Raw genomic sequence first — 12,358 nt, forward strand, 5'->3', positions numbered from 1 at the left:
AATTTATATAGTTTACATTTAATTTTTTTGTTTATATGCCTTTAATAAAAATATGCATCAGGCAACAATATTAAACCGAAGTTATCTTATTTGTCCCTTATTAATTACATATAAACTTAACAGAAATACAATAACAAAGTTGAAAACATGTTAAAAAATACAATTTGAAAAATGTAAACGTGTTCTAATTATTACAAATATTTTTCTGTGGTAAATAATTGTTATTTGATTTTAGTAGTAAATAATAATCGTGATTGTAATGTAGTTACGATGACTTTTATTTTGAAGGCAGTGGTGGCGTCATTCACTGTTGATGTTCTAGTAAACATGGCGGAGCCCGGGAGTGATGCTGGTGAGATTTAATTTTCTTCTTTATTGTAGTTTAATAAAGTTTTTTAACTGATATTTGCAGTATGACGGGTCTGATTTAAGAGTTGTGATAGTTTAATGTTTCACAGCGGCGCTTGTAAGCGGTAACTGCTGCTGCACGTGTGATTGTTATAATGTATAGCTCTTATAACTCTGAGGTAAAACAGTTGTTAAATCCATCCTTATTGTCTCATCCTTTATCTGTGAGTGTTTCTAGTTAGTGTCACATAAATGTGGGTGTTCGTCGATAACCAGAACACGTTATTTATTACTCTTTTACTACAGTACAACACTGTCAAGTGTCACACATCTCACAGCATCAGATTCGGTTATAGATTTAACTTTGTGATTCATTATAAAATACATGAAATTTCCAAAAATACGACTCGTATCCACGCATTATAGAGTTTGCTTTTGTGTTAGTATTTAATAAAAACCACTGAGATTATGTAAACATCCACTTTATTAACTTGTTTCAATGTATTCATGTGTTATAGCAGACGTATTGCCTGCATTATCTTGTTCACTATCATTATAAAGTATTAACATGTAAACTATGTTTTTTAAGGAATTACGAAACAGTTATTTATTAGTATACTTACTGTATGTGTGGATAGTAAATGAGTTAGTTAATTGTGACCACAGGTAACTCCAGTAACGATGGTGGTGATATCTCATCTGTTATGGGCTTCTCTGGATTCGGTAAGTGTTGTACATTATGCAAATTAGTCTGTGTGTGTGTTTGTCTGTTGCAGAGAATGGTTTACCAAGTAAGTTACTGTGGTGATCTTTTTCACATTTTTAAGTTGATAGAAGCACTGGGGACCCAATTATAGCACTTAAATATGAAATCAGATTTTCACCCTATGACCCCTTTAAATCTCTTTTACCATTAATGTCTTATTCAGGAAAGAAAGCTCGAACCTTTGATCTGGACGCCATGTTTGAGCAGACCAGAAGGACAGCCATCGAGAGAAGTCAGCGTGTTTTAGGTCAGTGAAAGTGTTTATCTGTTGGTTTTCTCTTTAGATGTGATGTTAAATTATTTTCCTCACTATGTGTTTTACTTTCATAGAGGAACGACAACAAGAAGAAATGAAAGAAAGCAGTGGATGCCGAAATGTCAACCAGAAAGAGAAGCCATCTACATCCACTGCTGGGTAACTGATGCTTTACTGGATAAACGGATGTAGGGGGCACAACCTAACGCTATTTGGCTTTGGCTCTATCATTCAAAAAATATTTAAGTTAGATGAATTATTCTTTTACACAATCACCACACACATCTCTGCTACAGATGAACACTTAAACTTTGTTTGTGTGATCTATCGTTATCATACAATTACACCGAAAGTGACAGTAGTGCAAACTTTACCCCATAGGTGGGGTTCATTGTATATAAGGTTGGATTTGGTGATTTACACACCAAACTCAGAAAAACATAAGAAAGAAATTTTCTTTCATGCCTCCGAAACACTCTTTGTTCAATATCTTAACCAAAACACATCAAAACTTTTCAGAAATTCACAGGAGATCTTCTGACAGTAAGAGAAAAAGACCAAAAGCTCGGCCCTGTAGAAATATGTGTTACAATGAACCCCACGTTAGTTTGTGCCGCACTCAGCCTTACTGTCAGGGTTAATGCTGGCTTGATGCCCAAAAATAATGAGTCATGAGTTAACTTGAGTCAGCTTGGCCTGATCAAGACACATGAATTTGCAGCAAAACATTAAAGTTTGACTTGGACTGAGCAAACACAACATTCATAAGCCTATTTTGCTTTCTTCTCGAAATTTTATTTTGGGGTTTGTTCCAGTTTTTTTTCATTTGTTATTATTTTATCCTATAGTCGAGAATCCAGTGTGCTCTGCTGTCATCATAACTAGTTAGGGTTCATTGTCACATAATTGTTATTGTCTTTATCATAATCTTGTGTTATGCTCCATCACAGTCAGAATAATATAATTTGTATGTGTGTGAACAGGAAGGTGGATACTGACAGTGACAGCAGCGACTCAGACTCTGAACTCATCGGACCTCCAGTACCTCCTGAACTCAAGTCTAGAACTGATGAAGATGAGGACGATGATGATGATGTGGTTGGACCCCCACTGCCACCGGGATACAAACACAGCTCTACTGCGAATGATGGGTCTGATGATGATGATGATGAAATGAATGAGGATGATGATGATGATGTGAGTGTACTCTTAACATTTTCACAACCTTCACAAACTGCTATAACAATTTAATGTTTAATATTTTCACCTCCAGACACTTAAAACTTTAAATGGTCTTCTATAAAACAAGACCAAGATTAGGCTTTGAGACCGAAAAAATGCCAGGGTTATATAGTTTAAAAGGGGCACATCAACTTTTCACCCCCACACTCAAAAGTGGACATTTAAGGGGTTAAAATTTCAGCCACTTTAATATGTGATGATATTGAATTTTGGTTTCATAATTGATAGTCATAATTATTCATAATAAGAATGTTTTCTATCAAATGATTGAACTGAAGTAGTTAATACATGAAGTATGACAATCTGTGTGGATACAAAAAATAATCCTCCTATGAAAGTAAAATACCCTTACCTGGGGATTTTGTTAATTTTATTCACACTTAATAAAATAGTTTGGCACTGACTGATATCATTATAGTCACTTATATATCATGCATCTCAGAAATTAAATTTGTTTTACTTGAAGCAGAATGATTTCACATGTACTGTTTAAATGACATTCAGTTTTTTGTTGTAATGAGTCAGTTTGAGCACTAGAGGGCCATACGTCCATTTCACATCAATTCACTAGAACAGAGATTGAATCGGTTAAATCAAGTTTGGCTTTTGGTTTCCTTTCCTATTATTTATGTTTTGAAGATGTGCTCAACTTTGTGAGACATCTCTATTGAGCGTTCTTTGGTTTGTGAAAACATCATGAAAGCTGCTCAAACCCCAGAAAGACATGAGATTGTTTGATATTATTTACATAATTCATGGTAATATGTGTTTACTGCATTTAAATGATGATACTGTATATAGCAATGATAACAGTAACGAGTTTTACAAGAACTGCAAATGAAGAAAAAAAGGAAAAATGTCTGAATGCATTTCAGCAGGGCTAGTCAACTGGTGGCCGGCGGGCCAGATGTGGCCCTTCAATCATCTCTATCCGGCCTGCCAGTCATTTACTCACGCATTAACTGTATCAAACTGTGTTAGCTCGCGGAGGTAATAAATAATTAATTAATATCCACAGACATTTATTTTGATGTTTTAGTGAAATATTGTTTATGTAGTAATGTTTTAGGTTAAATCTGGTTAAAAATTAAGCTAAATGCGATGGTTGTGCTTCAGCCTTTAACCGGGTGAGTGAACATGAATGTGATTTTACGAGGCTACTGATGAGCATAAATAACAGAAAAACTAATTTAATTCAGCGCTTTTATTTCCCACACGCATTCATTCATGGTTGTTCATGTAAAGCTATGTCGTTATTGGGACAGGATTTGATGAATCAGTCTACGTTACTCTTTTCTTAGCCAAGCTGCATACATCTCATCTGCGCATTAATAGCTGTTATGTTAAATAAAATTGATTATTAAAGCAAAAGTAAGTATACTCAAAGTCTTTTGCGTCACTCCACCATCATTTTTGCTGTGCACCCGTTTGTTTTTGTAGTCTCCTCTCTTCAGATGCTGTGATGAAATGGCGTCCGTTTATCGGCAATCCGATTTTACAATACCAATACCAGATAATGGGAAAATGCTTAAATATTGAGGAAAATATCAGGAAACAGATATATCGTATTGGGTGATCTCTAGTGAGGTGACAAGTATTAATCCTTTTTTGTTTGACTTTTATCAGCAACACTTGAATCCTTTAAAAACGATTGATTATTGATAATTATACCACGTGTCTGTTGAATGCTATATTCTGATTGGCTGAGAAATGTTCCTTGGGTATGCATTAATTTCTGATAACCGCACACCTAACTTGTCAAATGTCTTAAAGATAGGCACCAGAGCAATGTTTGTGGTAATCGTGGTATAAGAGGAATAATTGACTCCGGTCTTTTGAATGATTTGAAAATAATGCACACTCGCAGTGTAACGGCACCTTGGGTGTGCATTATTTTCTTATAATTCAATGGCCCGTCGTCAATTATTCCTTATGTAAATTATTAACATATAAATAGATTAAAGGCTCTTGTGCAGGGATTTAAGAATAAACTGTAATTTCATTACGACTGCCACTAGGGGGCGAACTCTGACAGTCGTGTCTGAATGTAGTGTACAATGAAAAAGGGGGGTTTAGGCTATATTTCTTAAAAATATTAATAAAAGAAAACATGAAGTGCAATTTAAGTCATTAGGAGAAGACTGACTATATGTTGTGAATACTTGAAATGTAACAATTTATGAAAGTTAAACATTTATAAACAAAAGACGTTTAAGAGTTAGTGCTATACAAAAATCTGTTCCTCGAGGAAGAGTAGTTGAAGAGCGGTGCATTACATTGATGAGAATAATGCTCCTGTATTTAGGACCATTGAAATGTAAAGGATCTGTTTTTGTGAGATTCCCTCTTTTCTCTAAATACAGTCCACATGTCTGTCTCTCTGGAGAGTAAGACAGCTGTAAATGTCTCTCTCTATATTCTGACAGTGTGCAGGCGTTTGCTTTCCCAGGCCTGTGGTGTTTAAGGGCCGCTGTGGGCTGTTGTGATAGATGACTTCTGCTGTTTGGCCGGCTGGCCGGTGATGTCTCTGTACTGGGATAAATGTATCCTGTCAGGTCCAGGTGTGCTGTGCAGAAACAGCCAGTGCCAAGAGTCGTGTACGACTATAATCAGACAAGCACAAATCAAACGAACCGCATGTCTGATATCTGCCAGTGCAGCCAGGCGTTGTATTACTATAGTAAAAGAGCAGTAAATAACCTGCTCTGGTCGTCAATGAAAACCCTTATTGGTTTGACACATGAATAAAAACACACACAGCTGGAGGATGAGTTCACACGACTCGATTACTCACTAAACCGCCACAAACACACACTTGTGCTTTAGTCTGGTCTTTCTAAAGCTTACTCAAAGTTAAACATCTTCTTTTTGTGATGTTAGCCCTGAATTATTGTGATGTATACTCGGTGTACCACTGACACAGCAAAACAAAAACACAAATCATAAACTACATCAGTGATTCTCTTCAAGAGAAAGTTCAAGACATCAAACATGTTGACTTGTGTAATGAAGAAGCTGTTGTTTTTGTTTCATTTACAATTTCATAGATGTGCTATTACCTGTCTAATCAGAATTACTTACCTCATTAATATGCAAATGAGAACATTAACCCTTAGTTAACCTCCTCTGTCTCTCTCTGTGTGTTTAACAGAATCCAGTAAAGAAGATTCCAGATACTCATGAGATCACTCTTCAGCATGGCAGTAAAACTGTAAGTTGAGTCTCTTGTGCTCCTGATGCTCCTCATTTCAAACTATAGATGGAGTTTGTAAGGATTATATCATCTGACTCCGACTCGATTATGAGTTTGTATTCTGTTGGACAAACTCTAGTCTAGTTTTAAATTCAGCATGAAATCAGAATTGACCCTGTTTACATTATTAAGAGGTCATGTCATATGAGGAATCCAATTTTCCTTTGGAAAACTGCTCTGGAAACGTACTACAAAACTGACTTATGATGTCTTATGAAAGCAATAAATTCAACCTCTATATTTTTATTTATGCATTTGGCAGACGCTTTTATTCAAAGTGATTTACAGTACATTACAAGCTATACATGTTATTTATCAGTAGTTGTGAACCCTGGGTTCGAACCCATGACCTTTTGTGCTGCAAACACAATGCTCTACCACTAAGCTATACAGATACAGAAACATGTATATATTAACTAAACTTAAATTAATACATTAAGAAATTGCACATTATGAATAGAAAATGTGTTATGACAGAGATGGATGGATGGATATATAAATGGATGGATGGATAGATTGGTAGTTGGATAGATGGATATATGAATGGATGGATGGATGGATGGATTGATTGAGTGATGGATTGATTGAGTGATTGATTGATTGATTGAGTGGATGGACGGAAGGATAGATGGATTAATGGATAGATAGATTGGTAGATGGATAGATGGATCGATGGATTGATGGATGGATGGGTGGATGGATTGATTGAGTGATTGATTGATTGAGTGGATGGACGGACGGATGGATGGATTAATGGATAGATAGATTGGTAGATGGATAGATGGATTAATGGATGGATAGGTAGGTAGATGATGGATGGATGGATGGATGGATGGATGGATAGATTGGATGATGGATTTATGAATGAAGATTATGAAAGATGTATGGATGGTTGTATAGATGTATAGATGGATGGATGAATGGATTGGTAGATTGATAGATGGATGGATGGATGGATGGATGGATGGATAGATTGGATGATGGATTTATGAATGGAGATTATGAAAGATGTATGGATGGGTGTATAGATGGATGGATGGATGGATGAATGGATGGATTGGTAGATGGATGGATGGATGGATGGATTGGTAGATGGATGGATGGAGAGATTGGTAGATGGATGGATGGATGGATGGAGAGATTGGTAGATGGATGGAGAGATTGGTAGATAGATGGAGAGATTGGTAGATGTATAGATGGATAAATGGATGGATGGATAGATTGGTAGATGTATAGATGTATAGATTGGTAGATGGATGGATGGATAGATATATTGGTAGATGGATGGATGGATGGATGGATGGATAGATTGGTGGATGGATGGATGGATAGATTGGTGGATGGATGGATGGATAGATTGGTAGATGGATGGATGGATAGATTGGTAGATGGATGGATGGATGGATGGATAGATTGATAGATGGATGGATGGATAGATTGGTAGATGGATGGATGGATGGATGGATGGATGGATAGATTTTTTTTACCACAATAAATTCAGCAGCTTAACAGGTGTAGGATGAAAACTGTTTAATGTTAGACTTAAAGCTGACTTCAGCAATATTGTACTATGTAGTGTCACCATATAATCACAAATGATAATAAAGTTTATGATTACTAATAATAAGGGCTGTCAAAATATTAATCGCGATTAATCGCATCCAAAATAAAAGTTTGTGTAATTAGTATTTTATATATAAATATAACCAATTTTTCTTAAATATATACATGATTGTGTGTGTGTTTATATCACAGAACACACACATATGTTATGTAAACACAAACTTTTATTTTGGATGTGATTAATCGCGATTAATCTTTTGACAGCCCTTCTAATAATCTCACGAATAAGGATTTATACAGACACACTGGATTTGTTTAAAGCATCACAGAAGTTCATGAGGGAGTAACTGTACATATACAAATATTTGACATGTACGATTCTGTGTTTTATTTGACAGGTTTCAGCTTTAGCTCTCGACCCGTCTGGTGCCCGTCTAGTCACCGGTGGATATGATTATGATGTAAAGTTTTGGGACTTCGCCGGTATGGACGCGGCTCTGCTGGCGTTTCGATCTCTTCAGCCGTTCGAGTGGTGAGTCCGCTCAACCTTGCACCGATTCACATTAGACCTCATCTGTCTGAAATGAGACCGTGTTTTCACATCAAATCAACCTTGCGAGTTAAGTGCCCCCAGATGCAGCCCACATCTTTTGTTTTTCTAGAAATCCCTCAGAATATGGAAGCTGTCAGAAAGTTAGGTGTCTCGACTCGAGGTATTGGAAGCCAATTGGCTGAGCTGGACCGCTGTACGATTCGTAAAATGCCATGCATGCCACATTTGCTCGTAATCAACCCAGATACAGTGGCATCTCTTTATTATTAGCAAAAGAAAACATGAAGCCCATGTGGAGCCCATAAAGTCAGTGACCCGGTGAGGGTAACCAGAATGTTCACTGGACCTTCACTTCTCTTGCCCATTCTCTTCTCTTACAGTCAATGTTTGGTAATTAAAAGCAGATTCGGGAGCGGTCACCATCCCTCTGATTCTTCTCAATTCTCCAACATCAAAACCAGCGGAAACTTATTTAACTTATAATTCTGTACTGTACGGTTGAGTTTTGTTTCGCGTGTGTGAATCTCATGAAAGCTCTCAGTAATGTCTAGGTCAAATTTCACCCCACAATCAAAACTGTGAATTATAATAAAATATTTTACTTGAAGCCTATTGTGATGGACGTTAAGATATTGTTTTGTAAGATATTGTTTTGTTCTAATGTCAAAACAATGTCACATTTCAAATATCTTCTTAATAGTTCTGATTCAGGTTTATTGTGAAAACGCTTCATGTTTTTAATCTAAGCAATCTTGTATTTACCTTTACTGCCACACATCAGCCGTCAGAGAGAAAAACTCCCAAAGTTATTTTTATTACTTTTGACTCTGTTATGACGACAAGAAACGCTGTTGTTACTTTTTCATCTGCATTATTTTAATTTTGAAAGTTATGTAATGTATCAGGTGTCCGCACAGCATGGAAATTTCTTACCGTTTATTGTTTATTCAGCTTTTATTAATTCCTTATTGTCAGTCCATTTGTTTTGAATCCACTCAGGGTTAAAAGTAAAACATTACAAATAGATTACGCTATTATTGTTATTACGGGCAATCTTATAAATGTATTTACAGTTTTTCTAAGTTGCTTTGGAGAATTTCTCAAAGCATTCTTTACATTTGCTAAATGATGCGTGCATTTCCCAGAAATATTAGTACAAACTGCACAACATCATGGATTTTCTGCTAAAGCGTGTAACTTCATCAAAACCAAGGTCGTCTCTCAAAAGCAAATTTTCACTTCAGTAAACATGTCAGTCTCACCAAAATGACAAGTTCATGAACAAGACAATTTTTAGCCATGTTGTCAATATAACATTATTATAAGTGTATAAGTATTTTCTGATGTGAACTTTATGGTTACAGTTTTGATAATAATGATTGTAAATGAACATGGCTGCACTTTTTAATTTCAACAGTATGAAGTTACTCATTTGTGTATGTTGCAGATTGGACAGAATTTACATTTTATTTTTTGTAGGGATGCTCCGATCGATCAGCCGAAGATTGGTATCCATCAATCATCACATTAAATGAATCAATCGATACTCGCTAAATTTGCCGATATCATGAAGCAATCTTTTTATTTATCTTTGTAATCATAGGGCTCCTCAATGCGGTTGCAATTTGACTAGTAATTAACTAGTTGCTCATGTGTGAGCTGTAAATTTGTATTTCTCTCTCTGCCTTATAGCGATATCATTAAAATCATGCTATAGTAAATGTGTGGTTATACTATTGATGCATGCTCCAATCCTAACATGCAGCGCGATGCATCTTCACATCCCCATCAGACAGCGTTTACAAAACACATCAATCGTGGACATTGCATATTCATGCCGAAAGTTTATTATTTGCATGTGTTTTAAAGTATTTCAGTTTAAACTTTTATTTTAGTCCAGCTGCTCTTGTCTGCGGTGCATACACCCGATGCACGCACACAGACAACGCCTGCCTTTCAGCACGAGTACAGAGCAAAGATCTCTCTCACGTCTTAAAGCTACAGTAACCTAATTCATCTCTGAATAAAATCATTCTCTGCTCTTCACTGAAGAATCAGTGTATATTTAATTTATACACTGAAGACTGTGAAGTGTTTTATTTTCAGTACTTTTAACAGGCATGCATATTAAATAGCTTTTTGTTGAATGAATATTTGTTGTGCTTATTTATTTGATTCTCTAATAAAACAATAATATACCTGATTAAACAATATAATAAAGGCAACATCTGTGCTACTACTTTATCCAGAAAAAGAGTTAACAGTTACAGTCATCAAAGAGCGCACAAATAGCTTGAAGAATCCGTATCAGGCATTGATATCAGCCGATCATTACAACAAGAAATCGGTGCTCCGTATCAGCCGCAAAAATCCTTTTATCTGTAAAACAAGTTACACACATTGTGATATTGAATAAATTGAAGAAGAATTTGCTTATATGTTATGCACAACTGATTTAATCATGTGGAGGTTGAACAGTTAAAAAAAAAAATTATTTCTAATTTGAGAAAAACTGTAAATGTTGTTTGTGATGAATCATACTGATCTTTTATCTGTCATTACAGTCATCAGATCCGATCTTTACAGTACAGTATGACCGGTGATGTTATACTGGTGGTGGCTGGAAACTCTCAGGCAAAGGTTTTGGACCGAGACGGCTTCCAGGTTCTCGAATGTGTCAAAGGAGATCAGTATATAGTGGACATGGCGAATACAAAGGTAACATCAGTAATAATCATTTTCATCACTTCATTGAAGTTCATCCAGACCTTAAGAACAGACATTTGTTCCTTATTTGAAGTGGATGGGCTGATATTAAAGCCCCGTTGCAGGAAACGCCTGATGTTCATTGGCTTCATCTGGTGCTTGTGTTTGTTGTCTGAGCTTTAATGAGGTGTACATGAACAACATCAGAGAAGAAAATGACCAGCAAACATTGCACCTGGTGCTTTACCCCTCCACACGCACGCACGCACGCACGCAGGCGGTCCGCTCGGCTGTATCTGTGTGACTGTATGTTTCCTGTGTGATTCGTGTTGGGTTCTGTCGAGTGGCGGTCACGTCGGCTAATGTAGTGTGTCAGTCCTCGCTCTATTTCCACTCCTCTGTTTCCTATTAAGTTTTCTCTCGTCTTTTGGTACCCCAGTGACTGAAGCCCAGTATCAGGCTCTCTTTAATCACTGCCAATGTCATCTTTTAAGGTTGACATGCCAACTGGACGTTCATAACAGAAATACTTAAACACTTATTGTTTCCACATGCAAACACACTTATTGTCCTTGTAGAAACCATTTCAGATGTGATTAGTGATTCTCTCCTGCGTAGATTTACACCATAACACTGGCATTTCTGTCTATTGCTGCAGACATTCATAAATAATCCCTCAGTAAGTCATCATGATGCTTTGAGTCATCTGAACTCTTTATGTGATTTTTACTGAATTCATTTCTTATCATTATTGACACTAATACATTTATTATACATTTTGAACATTTTGTTACAGGTGGGGTTGCAAAGGGGTGGAAAGTTTCTGGTAAATTTCCATGGGAACTTAATCTGGGGAATTTTGAAAATATTCCAAATTGGAAACTTAATGGGAATTCATAGGAATGTATGGGAATAAATAAGGAAAACTGACATGCATGCAAGGTAATATAAATATAAAAAATAATATCTTGTCTGATTTCATTGTAAGTTGAACTTTAATTTATTCCTTTATTGAGTAACACAAAAGCATAATAAACATTAGTATTGTTATTGTAGTAGTGCTTGCTTACAAGTGTGGCTTCTGTGGTAGTCAAGGCCTGGAAAATTGAGTTTTTGGGAGGGTCACTTTTAGACAAATTTTTTTAAATGATCTCACCTAAAATTTTCTCAGTCAGTGTATTTGTTTTTACGGTATAATGTTGTTGCACACTAGCTTACAGCACAAGGAAGTTTACAGTTTTTTTATATAATTTACGTGAATGCATGCAAAGATGGACATTTTGACATTATTTTGTGTGCAGGATTAAAGAAATGATCTGTGCATGTGATGAATGAATGCAGGTACATGCAGGGTGTGTGGCCTTAAGGGCGATTTATAGTCGTGCGTAGGTCCTATGGCGTAGCAGCGACGGCGTAGGTTCCGCGTCGGTTTTCATTTATACTTGTGCGTCGCCGTCCGCGTCGACGTGCAAACACACGCGAAACCGCTGGTTGGCAGTAATCACGCGTTTAACCGCAATAGCAGCAGAAGTCGTCACAGAAGAAGAAGCTAAGCAAGTTAACCCACAAACGAAGAAGAAATAGCAACTTGTTGTGTATAATTTGAGAAGACCAGCAATGATGGAAGTAAATAAACAGCGACGTATGTTGCAGTTTGAGTTAAATCACTCC

General features: G+C 36.4%; 1 protein-coding gene across 1 annotated transcript in view; it reads left to right on the plus strand.

Moving 5' to 3' along the window:
• The first annotated feature begins 291 nt into the window (after positions 1-291).
• Positions 292-12,358, plus strand: part of LOC135745987 (WD repeat-containing protein 70) — a 55,931-nt gene continuing 43,864 nt past the window's right edge. Inside the window, exons 1-8 of the mRNA XM_065264452.1 lie at positions 292-352; positions 1,015-1,071; positions 1,278-1,361; positions 1,445-1,529; positions 2,354-2,567; positions 5,764-5,823; positions 7,827-7,960; positions 10,546-10,699. Of these exons, the coding sequence (XP_065120524.1) occupies positions 328-352; positions 1,015-1,071; positions 1,278-1,361; positions 1,445-1,529; positions 2,354-2,567; positions 5,764-5,823; positions 7,827-7,960; positions 10,546-10,699 (813 nt within the window). The 5' untranslated portion in view covers positions 292-327. The remainder of the gene's footprint in view (positions 353-1,014; positions 1,072-1,277; positions 1,362-1,444; positions 1,530-2,353; positions 2,568-5,763; positions 5,824-7,826; positions 7,961-10,545; positions 10,700-12,358) is intronic.

Source organism: Paramisgurnus dabryanus, chromosome 10, assembly GCF_030506205.2.
Source record: "Paramisgurnus dabryanus chromosome 10, PD_genome_1.1, whole genome shotgun sequence".
Taxonomy (NCBI): domain Eukaryota; kingdom Metazoa; phylum Chordata; class Actinopteri; order Cypriniformes; family Cobitidae; genus Paramisgurnus; species Paramisgurnus dabryanus.